This window comes from Monodon monoceros, unplaced genomic scaffold (assembly GCF_005190385.1).
Source record: "Monodon monoceros isolate NGI ecotype Baffin Bay Population unplaced genomic scaffold, NGI_Narwhal_1 Super_Scaffold_3, whole genome shotgun sequence".
NCBI lineage: Eukaryota > Metazoa > Chordata > Mammalia > Artiodactyla > Monodontidae > Monodon > Monodon monoceros.
The window spans coordinates 30264863-30288615 of NW_021703780.1; the positions used below are offsets into that span (position 1 = coordinate 30264863).

The 23753-nt window shown below is 44.7% G+C and overlaps 1 protein-coding gene across 3 annotated transcripts in view; it reads right to left on the reverse strand.

Annotated features, from left to right (window-relative positions):
* Positions 1–4442: 4442 nt before the first annotated feature.
* The window catches only part of RUNX2 (RUNX family transcription factor 2), a 127426-nt gene continuing 108115 nt past the window's right edge, over positions 4443–23753 (reverse strand). The window contains exons 5-6 of one of the 3 annotated variants that reach the window (XM_029243530.1): positions 10415–10480; positions 4443–8816 (exon numbers count right to left, since the gene is read on the reverse strand). In XM_029243530.1, coding sequence (XP_029099363.1) covers positions 8338–8816; positions 10415–10480 — 545 coding nt within the window. In that variant the 3' untranslated portion in view covers positions 4443–8337. The remainder of the gene's footprint in view (positions 8817–10414; positions 10481–23753) is intronic. The other 2 variants (XM_029243528.1, XM_029243529.1) reach the window with 2 other exon arrangements.

Below are 23753 nucleotides of genomic sequence, written 5' to 3' on the forward strand. Positions count from 1 at the left end.
TGCTTTTTTTAAGCATTGGGCTAGGAGTCTGAAGGAACCGTATAATATGAAAAACCCTGAGAGGTTTTATTAGCCAATAAAAAAAAAAAACTGAGTTCCCATTAACCACTTAACTCCTTGCTAAAGTTCCGCCCTTTCTTCCCTCCTGGATCCTTCTCTCCCTCTGACGCCCGTGAAGAATGAAATTTGGTCCATCGGTCTCTCCCCGCATAATCTGAGTTCCCAGTGTGTCCCAGAAGTTGTGGTGGAGAATTACATTCAGTAATTGTCTCTGCATTTCTCATCTGTAAAACCACTAATAAGATCTTGATAAGGAGTCAGATTTTCTATGCCCCCAAATCCACACCCAGAAAGACTCCCTGAGCACACCGCTAAAAGGAGAAAGGTCATCGTGATTTTCAAGATTTCAATACTAAATGACTGTTAGAGAAAAACAGAATCGGTCTAAGACATTGCTGGAATATGTCATGATTCCCACAAAACGCACCTCTCGTTTCAGGGCAGAAGAATAGAGAGAATAGAGAGAAACTCACAGAGAAACAGAAAGTGAAACTGGCCAGAGTTGTTGCACTGTCAGAGATGGATGCAGTTATAAAAAAAATAAATGACCTAATTTAGGAAGGAAAGGATGTCCAAGGAGATTTAAATCATAAAACCGTTGTATTAAGGCTCCCGCGATTACACATGTCATGCAGTTTTGTGTGTTTGCTTTTGCTGTTTTTAAATGAGACATTTGCACATTTACATCAATCCATCATCCGACTGCATTTTGGGAGTTCCTGGTACCCTCAGCTCTCAAAGACCCCCTTCAGCTCTGCCACTGTATCCTGTATCTCCTAACTCCACTGATCCCACTCTATCTTCCCTCCATCCCCACATCTGGGCTACCTCTGGTACTTTGGGTTCTCCAGTAGAAATGCCCAAGGCAGAAGGAGTACAGGGTCACATGAGACCTCATTGCAATTTTGTGTTCTGGTCTCATTTAGTGTTGTGAAGACAAAACTAGTTCTTGAAGGTCTTGTGTGGAAGAACTTTTGCTTGTCCCCATCCCTCCCCCCTCCCATTTTTTTAGCAGTTTGCTAGATGGTCTTGGTTTCTCTATAAGGATGACAGGTTGGGAGGTGGGGGGCAGGGGTGGGATTCTTTCCATCCTATTGGCTGTGGAGTGGCACAGAAAGACCTGGGACAAAAAGACAGCAATCGTGACGTGAGCTACCTTTGCAATGCTAAAACATAAAGCAGGTTTTCCAGAAAACCCCACTGAGTGGTCAGACATCATTGCAACAAGATAATAAGCAAATGAAATTAAAATAAATTTTAGTAAAAGTTCAGTGGGTTTCCAGAAACTTGATCCTTCTGCTTTCCAACTGGTTGAGCATGTCTGTCCAGGACAGCAGGGCCGGGTGAATCACAAAACGCTCGTGAATAAATGCATTACAAAAATGAATAATAACCCTTCTTAGATGTCCATGTCACCGTGCTCCTGACATCTCAGGGAGGCATCCAGTGTCCCCTGTCCCTTCTAAATAACGTATTTGAAGAAGAGTAGGTGCTCGTGGGATGGTGTGCTTTTTTGCAGAATTTGAGGCAAATAAATGCTGTGTCAAGGGGTATCTGTGTGTGTGCTGAGCTTCGTCTTTCCCTGAAGGTTGCTCGGGCACCTCTTCCCATGCCTCCACCCTCCTCCTTCCCCACCTCCCTCCCTTCAGGTGTGCCTGCACCCATCTCGCGTGCACACACACACACACACACACACACACACACACACACACAAACACCCCTTACTATACTGCCCTTTACATCTTCAGTAGATCCTTTGCCAAATTTTGATGAATAACTTTTTAAAAAATTTCATTTCCAAGGCCTCCCGACTGAATGCTGTGAAGCCCCCGGGGGAGCCACAAAGAAGCTGGAGGAGGAGGGAGATGCCCTCGCCTTTGCTCAGAGCTCGTAATTTAAATGAGAGCCATCCATGTATTGGTTACTACCTGGCCTTACTTAAGCATCTTCTGCAGACCCAAGGAGAGAGCCCAGGAAGGAAGAGCAGAGGTGCTAGAGCAGGGGTTGGAGTAGCCCGGTACCCACAGCGCCAGTGAGCAGCAAGTTGTCACCCACATATTCTCTGCACCAACACCCGGACAGCTCAGGCATCCTTCGAAGGATCCTTCCCGAGCCCTTCGGACCCGATTCGAGGAGCAGATGCGTGTGTTTGCCTGGGGTCTCACAGGAGAGCTGGCCCCCACTCACCGAAACGGAGGAAGTCAGTTGTCCCCAGAAAAACTTAGAGCCTGTGAGATAGCGGTCTTATCATACCACCCGCCCCTCCCCTCCCCCACCAAAAAAACCCTGTTTCCTAGGACAGGTCTCTAAAATGGCGTTAAGTGATTGGGTCAGAGATTGAAACTGGATTGCCCACTGTTAACCTGATCATCTAGGTAGGGTTGTTTGCTTACATCAGACCAGCCGGTACCTGCATTTGTACCCTGGCTCTTGGCTGGGTCAGTGCAATGAACCACCCGCTTCCAGAGGGGATGAAAACTCAACACGTGCAGATCTGGGGGCCCTGCCCTCCCTGTGAACAAGGGCTTCCTCTACCTCCTCCCTGGCCTTTTCAGACTGTTCTCAAATCCCATAAATATAAACATGTGGCTCTTCAACCGCATCTGTAGATAATAACTTCAGGGGGCTTCCTGTTTACACGGCAATACCCATTTCCCAGCCAAATAAACTCTGCGACGGAGAGCTGAGGTGTTTATGGGGCCAGTCTCGGCTGGGATCGAGTTAACAGGAAACACCCACTCTCCAAGAAATGTCTGATGATTAAATATTTGTGGGGCAGGGGGCACCAAGGGTCAAAAACACTGGAGAAATTGCTTTCTTCTTCCGCCTGTCGTTTCCAGTGAGAAACAGAAGTAGCCATGATAAATACAGCCCAGCCGGCCAGGCCTAGCAAAGCCCCACAGCCGTGCTGTTCGCTGGCTGCAGGGCCTGTGAAGCGGGGAAGATGGAGGAAGTGCAGACTGGAGAGTCAGGAGCCTCTGTCCCAACACATACAGCCCTCAAGGTGCCATCAGGTGGAGGGACGGGACAGGCGGATGGGCATCCATCCCTGGGAAGTCCCTCAGTCTCCTATCTGGCCGTCCTGTTTCAATGAGCAACGTATTCTCGCACCAGCTCTGTCCAGAAAGCCTAAGAAGTTAGAGCCTTTAGCCCAGTCGTTCTTAATCGGGGCGATTTTGCCCCCCAGGGAGCACCTGGCAACGTCTGGAGATATTTTTCATTGTCACAACTGGGCGGACGCCACAGGCATGTAGCAGGTAGAAGCCAGGGATGCTGCTAAACACCCTACAATGCACAGGACAGTCCTCCCTGCACACACGCCGAAGAATTATCCAGCCTGAAGTGTCAGTAGCGCCAAGGTCTAGCCCAGTGCCTTTCCATAAACCAAGAAACTGAGACCGCGAGGAGGAGAGTGATTTGCTGCTGCGGGAGAAAGCTGGAGAGGCCGAGAAGGCCACCATGGCCACCTCCCGTGCAGTGCCTTTTAAAGCCACACAGATGTTTAATTTAAAAGGATAAATAAATATACATCCTCAAAGAGTTGCAAACAAGTTCCCTGGCCTAAGTTCACCCAAGTGCTTTTAGGATGTCTCCCAGGCTTAGAAATGAGCTGTTTCCAAGATCTCTCAGAAAACAGTGCCAAAGGGGCAAGAATGAGCAGATCTAAAAGGCAGCCTCTAACTCCTAGCGTGATGTGGGCCCCCCGCCAGTGACTGCGCTTGTCGGCACCGAGGTTTCCCCGTCCCTCTCTAGAACTGTGATAAGCCAAGGCATACGCACAGCACAGGACAGAAAGCAAGCAACCGCTCTACCCCAGGCCCTCGACCTTCTCGCAGGGGAGGGACTTACCAAAAATAAACAGCGGCCCAGAAAAAAAAGTTTCCAAACTAGAGTTAGCCTCACTAGTAGTAGAATTTTTCTGAGGCTAGAGCTCTCCAGGCCAAGGTCCGTTTTTACTCATCCTTGTCTTTGGTTGACTTTCTTTTTAAGAACCCAAAAGAGATGTCAGAAGGCAAACAGACTACCCCCTACGGCTGGGCTGCCTGAGCTCTTGTGACTACAGTCAAGGGTTCACTTGTTGGCCCCATTCATGTGCCCAGAGATTAGCATCATGGAACCATCGAGGCTGCTGTCTTTCTACCCTGACTCGTCCCCCTGGTTGCAATAAGGGGCTTTACCCAAGGATGGGGTGAGCACTCCTTCCTTCAGACAACAGGCTGATAAGGAAGTGAGCGCACTGCTAGATTCTTCACCCACCCCTCTCTCGGGGTAGGCCAAAACAAGAACCCAGCGCTTACCAAGATGGTTTTCCTCTCACCAGTAATATAGGATCTCTGCTCTCATCCAGCCCTGGCAAGTCCTACGACCAATAAGTGCCCAGGTGTACGCAGGAGTAGGTGTCAGACTAGAGAAGAAACCGCGGATGAGAAAAGACCCAGTGTACACACATAACAAAACCAAAAAAGCCATTTTATTGAAAATTAAATTCAAACTTCAAATTAATATTACAATCATGGAAAAAATGCCAAATAATTCAATTTACAGTTGCAACATACAATACAAATAGTCCCTTTGAAGTTAAGAGTAAACTCATCCACAATCATGACCTGTGGCACAAAGCAGAATTTGTACAATATGTGCACGGAAAGCAAATCTTGGGCAACAGCGACTGGAAAAAAATAAAAATGAAAAGCTTGTATTTACACAAAATGCTACAAATACTTTTGTTCCACAGAAATCTAAGAATGGTAAAGCATATCCAAAAAAAATGGAATTTTATTCAAAATACCTAAGAAATTATTGTAAGTTATGGTTTTGGCTGATATATTTCAAAGTACTGCATGAAGAAGCAAACAGTTATTTGTAAACATGAAGTAAACAAACATCTAAAAAATTCTCACATAGAAAATATGTTTCAAATGTGTTATCTTTTTAAGAACAACAAATTCAAGGTTTGGAAGAGTCGTCTTTTATTTATTTTATTTATTATGGTTCTTTCGAATGTCATAGGTATAATTCTTGTTTTTGCTAATGCTTTGTGTTTCCATGCAATCACCTAGACTCTGAGTCAGTCCCTTTCCTGGGAATGGAGGGAACTCTTTCAGCCAGCACATACATCTCTTCCCCTCTGAATCTGCAATGGATGGGCCCCAATGGTGTACAGTTCTCTGCTCACTTTTAAAAGGCCCTGGTGGGGGTAAGACGGCCTGAAGAGCGAACCACAGCTGATCTGTTGAGTCTTTCAGTTCCAACCTGGATGTCATTTCACAAAAAAAAAAAAAAAACAAAAAACTAAAGCTTCGGTACCTGTTCTGGAACTCTGACATAGTTTAGAACAGGTTAAAAAAGTGGCTGTATTGGTCACGCTGTAAACCATGCCTTTATAATCTGAAGGAAGTAGAGTGCTGGCTAGTTCATGGTTCCACAGTAGCAGTAAGGCTTTGCTTTGGTCTTGAAATCACAAATCATACACGTGACCCAGTGCAAATTAAGGATTTGGTTTAAAAAGAAAAAAAAAAAAAAAAGATAGAAAAATTTAAACCCCCGGGCTAAAAAAGGGCTGAATTTGATCTAAGAAATGTAAATTATCCCATGAGAATGGTTTGAGTGAGGGGAGAAGGAAGAAGTGCTTGAATTTTTCCCAAGAAAAAAAAAGAAAACTTTTAAAGTGTTTCTGGGTTGCTGCCTGCAGCCACTATACTAACATTTCAACACAAAAGCATCCCTCAAGTCACTTAGTATGTGTACTGTAAACTTAAGAAAGCCCTTTCAACATTAAAAAGGAATGTACAGATATAGTACCTTTTTTATTAAATAGGGTACAGCTGGCACTGGCAGTAACATTTTTCTGTCAATTAATTAAGATTGAAATGTGTAACCAGACACTGGCTTTTTTAAGTGCTACTGAAACAAACACACATATTTTACACTTACAAATAAATGGACAGTGGCTTGCTTCAAGCTACCACACACAAATAATAAATAGTATCAATTACTACTTCCATCTTCAGTAATAGGAAAGTGGCTTATTTATCTAAGCATACTTGGTATACAACCTTTAGAAGGCAAAGTGTTTTGTTTTGGTTGGGCTTGGTTTTCCCCTCGATCTTTATTAGGAGGAGTCAGGGTGAATTCCCAGGCGAGGAGCACAGGTCCCATGCCCCACGAGCCGTCCCCAAGATGCTTGGTGCTCTATGAGGTGGGCTGGACGATGACCCGGGAGCAAGGGGCCTCTGGGGCTGGAGGCAAGTCTCTAAAGTTTCTGCCTGGGGGCGGGCACAAGCTTTAAATGAAAGGGCCCTGACCTGTGGGGGAGGTGGGTGGGGATCTGCCTGGTGGTGTCCTGAAGTGGTCCTGGCTTGGATCAAGGATCCACACTTGAGAATCTGCCACGTGGCCGCCAGGAGTGGTCAAAGTGCATCCGACAGGAGGGCTTCGGCTCAAATTCATACGCAGTAGTAGACACCAAATTCCACCTAGCTTTGCCTTCCCTTCGCCCCCCCATGGTGAGAAATATGAATATCAGAGGCTGTATTATGGGTCCCCACTGCCTGTGTGTTCTCAGATCAGCTGCCTGCTGGAACTTGCCTGCTCCTTCAGACGACCCTGCTCCCAGAAGACAAGGACTTAACTCTGCTCCTTTAAATGCAAATTCTGTGGGAAGCTGCCGGTGGGCCCCGGGCTAAGGCAGATTTGGGTTCCCCTGACTTACTGTTTGGTAAGGCGTTTTGGGTAACACTCCCTGGAGCAGTTCTGCTTTCCTGTACCGTGTGTGTATCACGACTGATCCTCCAGCCACATGTGTGGCTTTAAGCTGACTACGTCTTCACTGGTGATGTCGAGTTTTGCTTTAACTCTGAAACCACAGAACATTGTTCTGCAGTTCAAGGATTCACTTGTGCTTGTCTTTTTCATATGACAAGAGTCATCATTATTTCAAAGAAATTAGGAAGCCACATCACTCCAGCATTTTATGCTGACAATGAGCAACATAAGTGATAAAGGACTAAGGGTTGCTTTTTAAATCTCTGATTATTGCTTTTTAAAAGGCAAAGCTGTGTTAGAGGCAATCAAAGATCGGAAAAGAACTAACATAACATTTCCTTCATACATCACAAAAACAAGCTACATCTAAAATATTTGGAGATGGAAGTACTTTTAAAAATCACATTGTGTCTGGATGAACTGAAATTGCTTAGCAATATTTCAGATATGGCTCTAGCCCACTGAAGGAATTTGTTATTTAATAAAGAGCACTTTTAGAGACCGAAGTCAACATATCAATACACTAAGAAATGTTTCAAGGGTCCAAATGTCATTAAATAATTATAAATATATCTTTAAAGTTATATGACCATTCACGTTAGCAAGTTACCTCAGATTTTACACATATTCATAATTTAAAAAAAAAAAGAAGACAAATAACACACAGCCAAACGCAAACACTATCTCTACCATTATGGCTATAATAAGGTATTGCCATTTTCAGTTTTGCATAAAAGAAGAAGGGGTTAGGTGGGAAGGGGGCAGTTCGGGATCGGATTTCTTTTTGGTTAAATGGGAAAAGGAAAAAAAAGTATAAAAAGGTAAAATAAAATAATCTATCCTGATGGGTACTTTTTGAAGTCACTTTCTTAACGTAGGAAAAAATTAAAATAAAAACAACTGAACCAAACAGTTCAAATGAGTACTTGCAGAAAGTGTGAAAGCCAAAGTTTGGAACAGTTACTCTGAATGGATGGCAAGGGAACGGAAGCATTCTTTCTGCCCCTCTTCCCTCCGTGGGCACCTGGACCGGCTGTGTAAGTGGGTCTGCCGAGGGCACGGGTCCACACACAGCGGCACCGTGAGGGTGTGTGGTTTCAAAGCACAGGGGACAAGCGTCTTTGCTTTTCCTCCTGAACTTGGAGTCCACCTCTCTGAACTGGCATCTGAACAGGTTACTGAGGATAACAGACCAAATGACAACAGCAACAAAAGTACCTCTTTTCCCTTTGTTTGCTCGCAAAGGTACATGTTTAAAGAGAGAATGATCTGAAACCTGATAAGGATTGTCTCTCTTGGGCCTCTTGCTTCTCAAGAGCCACCCTCTGAGGGTTGCAAGATCATGACAGAGTGAGTGAATGCCAAGACAAAAAAAAAAAAAAACCTTCTAAAAAATAGGCACTTTGTAGATAGGCTAGTTGATATACATATATATGCACTCTCTATATATGTATATGTTGATACATTTGGGATGTGGCTCCCAGAGACCGCTGGGCCACTGCTGAGGAAGTTTCAATAGGGCCGCCAAACAGATTCATCCATTCTGCCACTAGAATTCAAAACGGTGGGGGAACTGCTGTGGCTTCCGTCGGCGTCAACGCCATCGTTCTGGTTAGGCAGGTTTGCGTTTAAGAGCGCGCTGCCGTTCGAGGTGGTGGTGCACGGCGGTAGCATTCTGGAAGGAGACCGGTCTCCCCCGGGCACCATGGGGAACTGATAGGATCCTGACGAGGTGCCATAGTAGAGATATGGAGTGCTGCTGGTCTGGAAGGGTCCGCTCTGGCTTTGGGAGGAGCCGGGGTAGGGTGGTGGCAGGTAGGTGTGGTAGTGAGTGGTGGCGGACATACCGAGGGACATGCCTGAGGTGACTGGCGGGGTATAAGTAAAGGTGGCTGGATAGTGCATTCGTGGGTTGGAGAAGCGGCTCTCAGTGAGGGATGAAATGCTTGAGAACTGCCTGGGGTCTGAAAAAGGGCCCAGTTCTGAAGCACCTAAAAATTACAACAGAAGATGGGGGGGGGGAAACATCTGTAAATAGCAGTTAAAATCACGAAAGAATTTATTTTTTTTACAAGAAAAGAAAGAAAACTTCAGCTTTCCCCCAAAGGAACAGCAAGCCACAAACAGACTTTCAAATGCACCGGTCACTACACAGACTTCTGGGGCTTTTCTGTTTGTTTGTTTTTCACTTTACAGTCTTAGCAGCATTGAGCCTCAAGTTCTTCACCCCCAGAGAATCCCAAAGGGCTTTAAAAGCCCAAATGTGTGCTAGGTCTTGTGTGTAAACCAACCCAACACTCTGATCAGACAGATTCACTCACCAGACTTTAAGACTGAATCCTCATTGATTTTTTTTCCCCTCTCTTTTTGTTCCTTGTTGTACCTCAGATATTTGAAAGTGACCTTTTTACTAAGTCGGACACGTTTCTTTTCCTCAACCCAATGTAAAGAATTTCCAAAGTGATCCGTTTTGTTTTTGGTACTCTTAGCAGGGCCCCTTGTCAATGAAGGAACGTCAAAAAGATACCCTAGCATGGGCCTAACACTTCAACTCTTAAAATAATGTGAAATCCTGTTTTATTCCTCATCTTGGTAACAGATTTCAAAAAAAAAATCAAACTAGATTTCAATGTTTTCTGGAACTATCTTACTTATCTGGGGGTGTATAGGGGGTGTCTGACCCTTAGAAATTCTCCCAAGGGTCATAAACTAGCAGGTTTTGAAAGTGGGTGGGGGGAAGGCTTGGTACCTAGGAATCACTTCATTTCAAGTCTTGATGGGAGAAGTAGGACCTGATTAAGGCCACGTGCCAACAGCAGCTTTGGGGAAAGGCTCGCTGGTAGAGGAGATAAAGCAGGAGGGTACCTCACCATCCACCCTCCGGACCCCTGTACCACATCCTACAGAATTAGCTTCAGGCCAGTTTGAACTGGGAACCTGAAGCAAAGACAGTTTTCCTCGAAAATGTAAAGTCCTTTAACTTCTAAAGCTAACAGGGCGCCTCCTTAATAGATATTTCTGGCACTTAACTTATGAAACCACAGTTAGAAACTACTTCATGTGGAAATCAGTTTTCGGAAATGCCAAAAACTTATAGTTGTGATCTTTAAAGACAGGGTTATGAATTTCTAACACTGACAGAACTGTGACAAGCCGTTTTATAATACCAGTGTTCTTAAGATTTTGTTCACACCTAAAATCTTCCAATCCTTTGGATCTCATACATTTGCTTTTCCTACCGCTTTTATCTGTAAGGGAAAGCACTCAGTAATTCTTGAAGGTCTTAGTGAGCAGGTACTTCTTCAGCTTTCATTTTCTTAGCCACGTTCTTGGATACTACAATATTTATTAAACGAATCATCCCAATATTTTTCTTTCAAGGTGCTGATCGAGAGTTGTTCATTTTTGTTAAAATGCACACTGCCTGTGTTCTTTATAAAATGCTCGGGGCAAGTGCCGTGATGTGCACTGATAGCAAGAAGTGACTACCTCAAAGCAATATATCGTTAACAAGGTGTTTCTCACTCATCGGACAGTCCCAATCAGACAGCCCCACCCAGCCCTGCCCAGCAATTGTGAAAAGTCTCACCTGCCTGGCTCTTCTTACTGAGAGTGGAAGGCCAGAGGCAGAAGTCAGAGGTGGCAGTGTCATCACCTGTAAAATGAGGGGATGAGCTCTAAGTTCCCTTCCGGCTCTAACGTTCTATCACCGTGAATCCCAAGACAGGAAGAGAAGCAACGGCCTTGGGGGTGGGGAAGGGGAGGCAGAGAAGATCCCACCCCTCACAGTACCTTCCCAGAATCCACAGGCCCATAAGCAGAGAGTAAAAAGCTGGTGAGCAGCTTCTAACACCAGAAGCAAACACTTTCAAGATGACAAACCAAAACTAGCACCGTCTGGGCAGTTACTCTCTGCTTTTTATAAATTCTTCCATCCTCCGCTGGCCTCTCCCTAACCCCACCCAAATAGGAAATTCTGACAAGCTCAGGTGTGAAAAGGTACAAGAAGTGATTAGGACAGAATCGCCAACGGGGCCAGATGAGACCTGCCATCTCCCTGCCCTGTGCTTCTGTAGTGCCTGAACAATGTGAGCAATTTCAAATGGAAAGACGGCACCCTTACAACACCAGCGTTTGCCCCCAACGGGAGCACAGAGTTCACACAGGTAGGCTCAGCGACGTAAAAAATGCTTCTCGTGGGTATTTATACTTAAAATATACTGTCGCCATAATGAAAATTCCAGGTGGTTTCCCTGATTTTGAGGCAGAAGCCTCATTAAAACCCTTTATGTGGGGACCCTGCCAGTAAACTCCAGTGTGGTTTTGAATTTCTCTCTCCACCTCCCACCCCCAACTTCTCGATTTTACCTGATACATTTGTCTGATGTTTTTATTATCCATCACATGCCAGGATCACTCTACCTTTTTGGCTTCTAAATGCCAGCTAATGCAAATGGACGTTCATTTTTCAAGTAATGAGCTCTGGCTGTGGTTTATAGAAAATAATGCAACAAACTTCCGCTGGCTTTACAGAACTCTGACCAATGACTTCTAGTCATTTGAGACTGTCATGTCTTGAGGATTAACTCCTTCTGGGCAAAGAGAGCTCATGAGGACTTTAAAGGGATGATATGGTAATTTTTATGTTACAAAAAATAAAATTTTCTAGAACTTAGTGATTTCGTGTTACACTGCAATGTGTTCTGTAGGAAGAAATTTTAACTTGCTGCCGTATCATGTGAGAGCTCTTATATAATCATCAATGATGGGGAGATGGAAGGAATTCTAAACTTAAAAAGAAAGAACTTAAACCCCTTCCTAACCTTTGATTATTTATAATAATTATTACAGAAGCAAAGGATATAACTAAATTTTCTTTCATTGAATGGGGTTGTACGTGTACTTCTAATCTCCGTTCTGTACAAGAACTCAGTTTTTCTTTTAGACCATCTTCTCAGGTTATTTCGACCTTGTGTCCTAAACTATTCATACCCATGTCACCAGCCACATTACGTACAGCTACAAACTATCTATAGACCTGGATATTATATCAACTAAAGTAAAGAAAATATAATATCTACTTACTAAAAGGATCAGGATGAAAGCCTGGAGAGTTCTAAAAGTACTCTTACCCCAATCTAATTTTAGAAATGTAAAGCCGAAGCTCAGTAACGGCCCCAGTGATTTGCCTTGTAGCCTTAGAGCCAGTTTAAAACTCCAGATTACAACCTACCGATTAAATAAAGCCAGCACTGCCAGGAGTTACTTGAAGCCCAAGATAAACATGGTGAATCTTCCTGATAGGCTTGTTTTACCCAGCATGGAGACAAGCGTATGCTGTACAGTAAACATGGACATGATATGGAGTAGAATGCAACACTTGGGTGAATTTTCAGACAAACAAAAAATGACTTCAACAAAATTTTGCACTTGTGAAGCTTTAAACTATGCCCCCAGATTCCCTAAGGTACCCATTTATCCTCCTCTGCTAGTCTGGGGTACTCTGGTGAAAAAAAAATCCAAACCCCTCGTTGACTGTTTAGATGATCCTAATCTAACCCGCTGACAAATAGGGAAGCTAAGCGGAGAAGGGAGCCATGTGCTCTACAAAAATCACAAAGCGCCAGAGAGGCAGAACCACAGCTAGACAAGACCTCTTCGACCTCTAACCACTCTGCAGTCTTAGTCACCCTTAAGGAATTCGGTGGACACAACCACAGATATACATTTGCTGTCTTACGAGCCTATCTGCCGAAATAAATTTGCCTAGAAATATTTAAGTAGGTTCTTCTGGTGCCCATGTGTTGCCCAATGAGAGCTACTGTTCTTGGGACACTATTTGAAAACTCTTTCGGGACTTGTTGATCTAATCTGCTCAACAGTGAGCAACTAATTCAGTTGTTCCTGGCATAATGTGAATGAGACCAAGGTCAAGGGCTTGATTCCCTTAGGACCTGCTGGTTCCCTACAGATGCATTTCATTCCACAACTGCTCGCAGCACCCTTAGCCAGTCAGACAGCTGCAGATTTATGTCGTTATCATAAATAGAGCTGCAAGAGCCTTGCTCACTGAAACGGCAGCAGCAGCAGTTTTTCACAACCCAGTGTACCTGGCGAAGAATATATTGATAAAATGCCCGTGAAGCTCAAATAAAAATAAAATCAACGTTAATAGTAGAAATTTCTGGGCTTCCCTGGTGGCGCAGTGGTTGAGAGTCCGCCTGCCGATGCAGGGGACGTGGGTTCGTGCCCCGGTCCGGGAAGATCCCACATGCCGCGGAGCGGCTGGGTCCGTGAGCCATGGCCGCTGAGCCTGCGCGTCCGGAGCCTGTGCTCCGCAACGGGAGAGGCCACAGCAGTGAGAGGCCCGCGTACCGCATAAAAAAAAAAAAAAAGAAGTAAAAATTTCTTGCTCCTATCCGCCAAAGTCTATGGGGAAAAACGAAATGGCCTCCCTTCACCCAACCAGGTCTCTTGGGCCTCCCAAGCAAGTGGAAAGTGTAGGGGAAAGGAGTGAAACCAAGACAAGGGAGAATAAAAGAGAAGCTCTGATCTTTTATTCTTGCAGGCTGCAAGCCTCCACTCAGCGCCTGCCACACGCCGATGGCTAAGGAGAGTTATCTTGGGTCATACTTGACTCTTAACTAGAGTGAGCTGCGGAGGGCAGTGATAGTCTAATCCCTGTTCGTCTTCCCCTTTGGGGCTTAATAACAATGATACTTGATGTTTCTAGGCCTTTACCAAGTACTTTCACATGCATTTTCTTATTCAGTAGACCCTCAAGACGTTATGGTTGGTTGAAAATGGGCCAGGAGAGCTCTCAAAAGAATGGAAATAGGAGTTTGAAAAGAATAGCAGACCGGGGTACTTGCCATTCGGGGCTGACAGCTAGGAAACATCGTACCCATGTATCACCCCCTCTCAGCAGTGGAATTTACACGCCCCAGCCAAGGAGGGCAGGTCGGGGCGGAGAAAAGGACAAGGGGCCTTGAATCCAGGTGGAACACAGATGGGCAAATGCAGAGTCCTCTGCCCTTTTTTAATGCAAGGGCAAAAATATACAGAATGAAAAGCCATCATACTTCTCGGCAATGAGGCGTTAACTTCAAAGCTTCATCGAGGCCTTCCAAATGGTAGGAGTTGTCGCCACGCTAAATCTCAAATAACAACGTCTGGGTACTTTTTATTAACCCCCTCGCAGCATCCTTTCTATTGGAACATATGATACACGAGACCTCCACAGAGCCACTCTCCTCTAAGAATCTTCTTCCCCTTCTACATTTTGGCTGCCACCTTCCCAACTGCTCTATTATATAATTTCCTATTTCACTCCTGTTCGAAATAGCATTTATTTTCCATGTCATTCTTTCGGGCCCTCAGCCACTACTTTACTGAATTATTAGCTGTTTTGTAGCCTGTGCTCTCCAACTACAAAGTAAGCTTTGGATGGTAAAGATGATTTATTTTCCTCTCATATCCCTCAGAACTGTCTATATTATAAGAGCTTAAATTTTTTTTTAATATAAGTGTATGAATGGATGGATAAATCAACAAATAAGTAAATTAGTTGGGGGATCAGGAACTCCGCACAACAGCTGGTACATTTTTGACGCATCAAGAAAATAGATATTATAATAAACATTAAGAAATGCTGACATCAAACCTAAAATGTAACTCAAATATGATTCCATACCTATAAAACCTCCTAAAGCTCTCTTTAAAGGGTGTTCAAAGCTCTCCCCAAGCATTGTTACATCAGTTGACCTCACGTTTCAGACAGGGGCCCGCAAATGGCAGCTGCCACTAGTGAACGGATTCCTCTGTTTTGCCACCGTGCTGTTCCCAATATCCTGAGAGCCCGTATCTGTGTGTAAGTCTACACTGGGGAGCCACGGGGAGAAGAGAGGAAGGAGAAAGACAGCCAGGCCAGAAAGGTACAGCCAGGCCAGAAAGCTACAGCCTGCGGGAAGGCGAGTCAGCACGCTCCTCTCCCTCTGGACCCCAAGGTAACTGTTGCCACTAAGGTCACATGGTTTATTTGGAGTGGGCTGGAAAGCTTGCTTCCTGTCTGAATTTCTAGGTAGTATATAGAGCCAGTATGTCAGCATCATCCAGAATTGTGGATGACGTTTATAGATGACGAGATGGCAGCCTGGAGACACGTGGATCTGCATGACATCCCGAGATGAAAACGTGGTCCTCCTGTCTCAGGCCCGAGTGTGCTACTCCCTGTCTGCATCCCTGACAGTGCGTGCCAGTGGGGAAACGTAGAGCTTCGGCCTTGAGTTTCCAGAGATCTGCATTCTATGAAAACACACACAGAAGGGGAAAATCTTCCACCTTTTCAGGCCACACAGGGGCAGAGCCTTGAAACCACAGGGTGTCATCCCGACCCAGCACAGGTCACAGCCACCCTTCACCAGGCGTGACTGAGCAGCTCTGCAAAGGGGGTGTGGAAAATAAGGGTGAGGATATTGGCATAGTCAGAGCCCTCTGTTCTACTCTTCCATGGTCACGTCCCACTACTGCTCGGTATGATCCTTCCTCTTTGTGGCGGGGCATGTACTCAGAACCCTCACTACAGCTTTGCTCATCCCGAGACTCACGGCCACCTCTCTTTTCTCTGCCAGACCCGGGTACGTAAGCACTGCCTTCAAAGCTCACCACTACACAAGGACTTCCCAGGTTTACAAATCCCTATCACCTTTTCTTTACCCTATACATCTGGAACGTTTACAGATGTAAATTTTACCACTCCATTCATTTTAAAGTATCATCACTGGTTTTAGAGAAGCATTTTTATTTTCCAGCTAAAGGGAAAGCAAATGAAGAAGAAGAACCATGTATCCTTCTTTGAGATCCTACCTGGCAGGGGCTTCCCTGGCGGTCCAGTGGTTAAGACTCCTCACTTTTACTGTAGGGGGCACGGGTTCGATCCCTGGTCAGGGAACTAAGACCCCACACACTGTGCAGCCAAAAAAAAAAAAAAAAAGCAGCTCCGCTATCTAGTTCACGGTATGGTACTGAAAACAGACGAGTACTTCCAAAACATCTACTAAACGAATCAGTTACTAGCATAGACCCAAGCAAGCAACATGACAGAAGCAGAAATGCTATGTAAACATTACCTAAAAATCAACTTTCGACTCTACGCAGAACATTACTTTGCATTTTCCACATTGAGGTTTTAAGAGATTTTTTACGTCGGTTTTCTTACTTTCCCTGAATTTGTCCCCTCACACTAAAATAATCAAGTATCAATCACTAAATTAGTTTTACTTTTAATTTCATTAGACAATGGGTGGAAAAATATACCCCCCGTGGGAGAAATGTAATGGATCACGTTGATGGAGAAGAAAGCAGCAAAACGAGAATCTGAAATCGATTTTTTGAAGATAATGAGAGGTCAGACCAGCAAGCTCCATAGTTTTGCAAAAGAGAGGAAAAGTGCCTCAACTATCCAGTATAAATATTTATTTTCCGTGTTGTAATGAATTGTACTTTTCCACTGCACCCTCACAAATTCTGAAAGACCAGCTGATCCCAAGGCTAAGAAAGTATGCTATGCTGAAGGAAAGAGAGAGAAAAAGGAAAAATAAAAATAAAAATAAAGCCAAAAACGCACAACCTGGCAATTTTCAGAAACTTCAACCATCCCTTAAACCCACCCAAATTTTGAGGATATGGATGGAATAATACATTTCCTCTCGGTGAGAAGGAGGGAGGCCATAGATGTGCAGTGCGTGTGTGTGTGTGTGTGTGTGTGTGTGTCCGTGTGTGCATGGGGAGGGAGGGTAAGAGAGAAGGAAGAAACCAAAGGGTGAAGGGGGGAGAGAAACGGAGGAAAAACGAGAGAGATCTTCTTGCTAGGCCTTGATTAAGAACTTTTTAAAGGCTAGGAAGGGTGGATAGTCTTTGAAACCAGATCCGCCACAGGAAGGAGGCCAGCACCCAGGACACCGTGTCTTTCAGAAGGGGCCACCCACAGTGCCGCGGTGGTCATATGACTGCTCTGTCACATCCTGAAGCCATTTCCAGCCCATGCACACGTCTGTGCTCCCATTTAGAGAGGATGGGATATATGGGGAACACACATATGGAAACACTTTCAGAGAATCAGTTTCCATGAAATTCATAATGAGCCAAGTGGCTTCAGATGTGGTTGCGTTCCTCCGATTAGCCAGAAAAAAAAAAAAGAAGGAAGAAAAGGAGGAAAAAGGGACAAATCCACCCTTTCAGACCTTATTTCAGTTTCAGAGAAATTAAAAACCACTAATGACTTATGGCTACCAAAACACAGAGCCACAATTAAGACAGGAGGAACTAGGAAAAAGAGGGACAGAGGTTTAGAAGCAACAGCCTTTCCCTCCTAAAAATAACAGCTTCAATATCAGTAATCTTGTCTTAAATCAGGGGGAGGCTTTCCTGTGACGGCATCTGCCTCGGGTGGCATAATTTTCTGACATCCTGGCAACATGCAGTGCGCATGCGCACGTGTGGGGTGGGGCCACGCGGACAGAGGCAGAGGCTAGGAGACCGGCTTTTATTCGATAACATATGTGGCCAATTAAGATTATTTTAAAAATTGCAACTAAATGATAAATTGCTCCTAAGTAAATCTTTCCAAAAAGCCTGAATGCAGAAGGGACAGCCTGGTATTTTCCTGTGGCCTGTGCTAATGGTAACTCAGACTATATTAAAAGCAGAAATTTATGAACTGGTTGAGATGTTATATATTAGACAATCAAGCTCAGCTGATAGGAAGGCATGAAATACAAGAAGGGAACAAATGGGGGAGGGACTTTAAAAAGGGACATTGAACTGATATTAGTAAGTTAAGACGTTCTTTTTATATTAAAACCAAAGCAGATACACTGTGGAGGAAAATTCACGTTAATTTTAAGGTATAACAGGAGACAAGAAAATGCTCTCCAGGCAAGAGCTGGGGTTGTTTTGGGTCACGTCAGCAGATTGGGGGGTGCAGAGTGGGGAAGGAGCCGAGTTCCCTCTGCCCTTTGGGGTGCTCCAGTAGGAAAGTCTTTCAAGCTTGGTACGTTGTTTAGGAGCGCCCTGAGGATGCGCTGGGTACCAGCACTGGCTGGTGCTTAACAGATCAGTCTTTGCTCCAAGCATAGGAATCCTCCAAGTGGTTTTGTAGTCACAGCATCCCATGGTGTCACAGGTTTTACTACGGGGAAAGAGATTCGAAGGTTCCCACCTGCAGAGGATCTGTACTCCATGGGAGATGTCAACTCACATTACGGTGAGTCTACTCACATTAAATCCTCACCCCAGCCCTGGGAGGGAGACAGTTATCACTGACCCCACATTATGGATGACAAACTGAAACCCCAAGAAGCAAAGTGATTTCCTCAAGGTTACAGACCAGTAAATGGTGGCCTGGGACCTGGCCCCAGACCTAGGGGGCTCAGCTGCCACAGTCCCCTCCACGGTTCAGGGATTCTGTGTCACTTTCATGCGAGTTCTAACATACTGGTGGCCATGCCTACCTGGATGGCAATGATGGAAAGGGTTCTGATCAATTGTCAGTGACAGGCCTGGGGATGGAGGTGGGGATGGGATGCGGAATGGGGTGGGGTAGGGGGGCTGATTCCTGCCACCTATTTTCCGTGCTTGACTCAGCCCCAGAATTCTCATATGGTCCTTACTGTTGATGTTCTGAGTGATCGTAAGCAAGTCACTTTATTTATTCCCCAGGTTCTCTCATTGGGTAAGACTCTTGTAAGTGAGAATGGGCAAAAGTACACGGCAAATAATAAACATCTCCATCTCGAAAGGGTATTCCTTCATACGGTATTATTTGAATTAGTAGAGCCAGAGATGAAGGAAAATTTAAAAATTGGGTCCAAGCTAGGAAAGACGTGAGCTGAGAATTAGAATCCTGAAACTCCTGATTCACTCCACACACCCAGCTCCAGGCCCAACCAAACTCTTCTGTTAAAAAAAAAAAAAAAAAAAAAAAAGCCTCTTGCAGTGGGAAAAGGAGGCTAGGAGAGCAAATAATCACCATAGCAACCACATTCCACCATCCCCTAAATGCGCAGACTGTTTTCAGATCCAGCTCGATTCTCCCCTTCTTAAAGTAGGAACAGATAGACTAAATCCAGCACCGATGCAATTTCAGACTCTCCCTGTGACTGACTCTAGCGCTGACCCAGGAAGGCTCCAGGCAGCAGCTGCCTTGGAGGTAGCATCGCTCAAAATGTGACAAGCTCGGGGCACCGTTTTTTTCCAATAAAATTCCCTTCAAAGGGCTTAGCGCCCTGGTGTGGTCCCACAGCCCTGAAGCCATCCTGAACCTTAACGCCTGTGTCTCAAACCACCCGATGCCCCAAGACCCAGAATGTGAACCAGATGACCGAAGTGCTCTGGTTCAGGCTCGAAGTCAGCTCCACAAGCTACAGCTCTCCCAGGCCTGATATGACCCACGGTAATCTGGGATCAAAGCCACAGGCTTCAGCCTCAAGCTGTGTCCTGCCGGGACCTGTCCTTACCCGTGCCCTCTCTCCCTCTCCAGTCAGATGCATCCACTTACCGGCTCCCTCTGCCCATGGCCTGGGAGGGGTTCCTGTCCCAGGGAGACCATGTAAGAGGCTTCCTGGTTGTGACAGAAGGTAGCCTTAGATCCAAGGTCCACTTGTGCGTGTGTTGTATCTGCTGCCCAGATGGCTTATCAATCCTCGTCACATCCAACTTGCTGGTTCCTCAAGCTTTCCTACCTGTTCTGTGACTTCACGTCACTCTTTTTACTCGGGTTTATGTGTATGTTTCTAGATCTTTCTATCAGGTACACAGTAAACATTTGCTGGAGTAACAATCCTGTCCCAACTTCCCTTTCCAGTTTCGTTTCTCACTCTCCTTCTTCGGGAGCTCTACAATCCATTCACACTGGACGCCTGTCCGTGTTCTGTCCTGTCCACCTTCCATTTTCCCTCCTTCAGGCGCTGGGTTTACGCTATTCCCCTCAGCCCTCAGTGCCCCCACCTCCACTCTATCTCAATCCCTTGAAATTCTAAGCAGCCTGTAAAATCTACCTCACAATTCCCCCCTTCCCCTTCCAAGAGTCTTCTCGTGTTCTTGCTTTAGCCCAGAGTGACCCCTCCTTCCTCTGCACCTCGTTCTTCACTTATATTTCTCTTCTAGGCAGGCGTGCACATGCAGAGGACCTACAATCACCTCACCACTTCTACCAGCCTGTAAATTCCTCGAGAACGACAACTCTGTCCTCCATATCTTCAAACGCACTGTAGCTCCTCTCAGAGTGACATTCGGGAAGTTTTTAAATGTGTGTGAGAGGAGAAAGAGATGGTGATGCCAGGTTTGACCTAAAGCCTTGCCTCTAACCGCATTTTGCCTGTGCCTTCTGATTTCTGCCTGTCCATCTGCAACCGACGGCTTTTCCTGACCTACTACCCCTGTGGTTTACTTGCACCGAAAGGGCTCAGTTTAGTCCCAGACCCACAGCACTGCTCTGCCCACCGGTTCTGGGGTGCATCTCTCGTTCTAACCTGTCCCCTGGGTTTGCTCCCTTATACTAAGAGCAAAAATTTGTTCTGGCTTTTTCAGTCCCAAGCAAACTGTCCTGTCCCACGTCGACACTGACTCTCAAAAATAATAGTTCAATTAAAAAATCATGTTGCAAATGTGTACATTGCTTTTTAGGTTGTCACTGTTTTTACATACATCTGGTTTTACCTTCACAAAAAAGCCCAACTGATGTGGAAGCTCAGTCAAGGAGAGGAGGCACCAACTCAAGGACGCAGCCAATTAGCGGCAGAGCCAGGATGGAATTGTTGCATTTCCTAATTTGTCCCTTTTCCCCACTCAACTTGTCCCTTTAGCGTCTACTACTTTTCATCCTAAGAGAAGTCCTGACAGGGAGAAAGATGGTATTTCTTTAACAACGGGGATGATCTTGATTGAATTTTTTTTTTTTAAGTGATGACCGGCATGCCTTCTCACATTGAAGGTTTATATCCAGTAGTATCAGAAACCAAACTACAACCTTTTATTTAACTGAAAAACTGACTCACTTTGAAAAGAATTTCTTTTTCTTTCTTGCTAGGATTCAGCCTAAAACCATGTACAAGTCTTCATACTGTCCTGAGACAATGCTCCTTATGTAACTTCCGAATCCAAACACAGTGTTGCAGTAACTCGTTCCTCTGACATTCTGAGTTTTTCCACTCAGGCCCTGCACACGGAATTAACTCAAAACTTCTGCAAGAAAAACCTCCCTTTTAGAGTTTGATTTGGCATCCATTTCAAAGAGCTGTTTGTATATTTTAGAATATGGAGAATTTTCCTTTGATTGAAACCTCTCTTTTCACAATGGACAAGAGATGATTTCTCTTCTGAGTGATTTAAACAAAAACAAACACATCTTAGTTACATAGAACCTTGTTCTCAAAGTGGGTTTTTTTGACACAAATCAAACCCTACAGATTGTAAAGCATTTGGCAAAAGCCTTCAAACAGCCAAAGCCAAATAGTGAAATTTTCCTTGTTGTAGGAGATAAACAAATACTAAGGCAAATCGAAAAAAAAAAGAAAAAGAGGACCTCCTTTCACTTTCTACTCTGCTCGATAACATTGCCCTCTCAACACACACACCCACCCCTGCAGAGGGGTTTCATCCTCAATGTTTATTCCTGGTGCTATAGTAATAACCCTGCCGCAAATGGACAATTTCAACATCTGTTTGTGGCTGCTCCCAGACTCCTTGTACTTCTTTAGGACATGAAGACCGCTGTCTCCCAAGTGTAAACAGACACACCTAATTATGTATTAAGGTGTCTGAGAGGAGCTACTTGTTTCGATGACAAAAAAAAAAGAGGGCCTGGTCAGCTCCATATCCTTGAGAGAAACACACAAAAACACAACTAATAGTCCAACAGTAGCTCCTCCAACAGTGGAAGTTCTCTGCCTGCCCGAAACCTGAGCCCTATTTTTCCCCAGCCTGGGAATACTGTCCACTGAGTGTGCTCTAGATGTGGCCCAAAACAGCTGATGACCGGCCAGGAGAGATGGTGCTGTCACCGATGTGGAGCAGAGTCTACTCGGTCTATTCATAAGGAGTTAATTCGAGGGTGAAAAGAGGAAAGGGGCAAAGGAGATAATTCAGGGATAGCTTTTTTTTTTCCTTCAGATCACAATGGCCATGTGCAGCAATAGCAAAATAATGTCAGTGGTCTATTAGATATGTAGCAGGAGAATAGGATTCTAGAGCCTTGGGCTAGCAGTCGGGGTTGGGGAGGGTTCTGGTCACAGCAGTGTCCCTAATGGGAAGCGTGATCATGGTGGAGCCCCCTCCCACCCCATTCTTTGTCAGTAAAACGATGGAACTTGACTCAGTCATCTTTATGGGTTTCCAGCTCTAAAATTCGAATTCAGCTACATATTACAAAACCTTGAGAATTCCAAAAGTACCTTTAAAATTCTATTAGAAGTGCTGTTCCTCTAAAGAAAGGTGCCCATTCATTAAAAAAACAGTATTACAGTCTTTTTTAAAATGAAATATATAAATCCACTGTGCGAAAAATACCAGGTTTCCCTCGATATACAAAATGCCGATTAGAAAATTAAGTTCTTCCACAAAATAAAAAAAGTATAACTGTTAACAACAGTTTGCAAGGAGGCCAAAAGAAAATGGGAACACTATTAGCTTTTCAAGAAAGTTTTTCGTCATTAAATTTAGCAGTAAAGGGGGTTAAAATTTGCTTTAGGCTCACACATTTAATGAGAGATATGATGTGAGCTATTTCTCTTTCTTCTTTGTTCTCGACTTTTCCAGCAAATTGTTTTGATCTGACCTGTCTGAAATTAATATAAATATTTATATCCACCTTTCCAACTCCTGCAGGATAGGATATATTGTTATGCATAATTTAAGTAGCTTAAGTTTCCTTGCCCCACACATAAAAATACATACTTTCAGGTTTTAAGATTTCATTAACATGTACATTTTTCATCTCAGAATAAAATTCAGGTTTACAAAAATCAGAAGGTGGATTAGTTCCACTGTTGTTTCTGGCAGGAATCTGGTGAATTTTACTTTATTTTGGGTTCTCTGACCTGTAAGCATGAACACTGGCTACTTAGGAAGGGTTACTGGCGTTAGGTCCCCCAAAGATAGCCTGGAAAGACCAGTGTGATAAAAATCCCTCTTAGGATGACACCCAACAGGTTTTGTAGCAAAATCTGGCTCTGATGTGGAGACCCCTATGACAACGCATGATGGGGAAAGCACACTTGGAGCCCAGAGATGTGGGGTTGAGTCTTTCCCTCCCCCATCTCCCCATGTGACCTAGAGGTCAAGTCTCTGAATGTCCCCAAGCCCAAACTCCTACTGGCAAAACAGGGACTATAATAACGTCTATACTCCAATGAGCTGCTGTGAGGTCAAATGAGGATGTCTGTGTCTGTCTTTTCTATATATTTAAAACACTATCTAAATATTATTATCATTATTAATACTGAGTTTTGCTATGCACTTAATTTTACTATCACCTTTGGATATAGTTGCTATTGTATAATCCTTCCCGTTTTCCTCTGCACCTAATCTGTTGTAACATGGTGTTCTTCTTCTGCAGGCCTTAAGTAACTTCTGCCATCAGAAGAGCCACTGTTATCGATGATGTGAGCGTCCTGGGTCTTTTCAGTTTCCTCTTGGGAGTTGCTGAATTAGAGCAGCAGAAGAGCTCCAGCCTCCCCACCACGAGGACGATTCCCTGGTGGTGACTTCAGTTTTTCTTCACACGTTCAGGGGCGCCTGCCCGAATCTCCACGTCTCCTGGCCGACCCAGCCTTCAGACCAGCATCCTCTGAGCCTGACGTGCTGCTGGAGGCCCCTCGTCCTCAAACTGCACTGGGCCATGGTCCTTGTCACACCCAGTGTGATGCCACCGG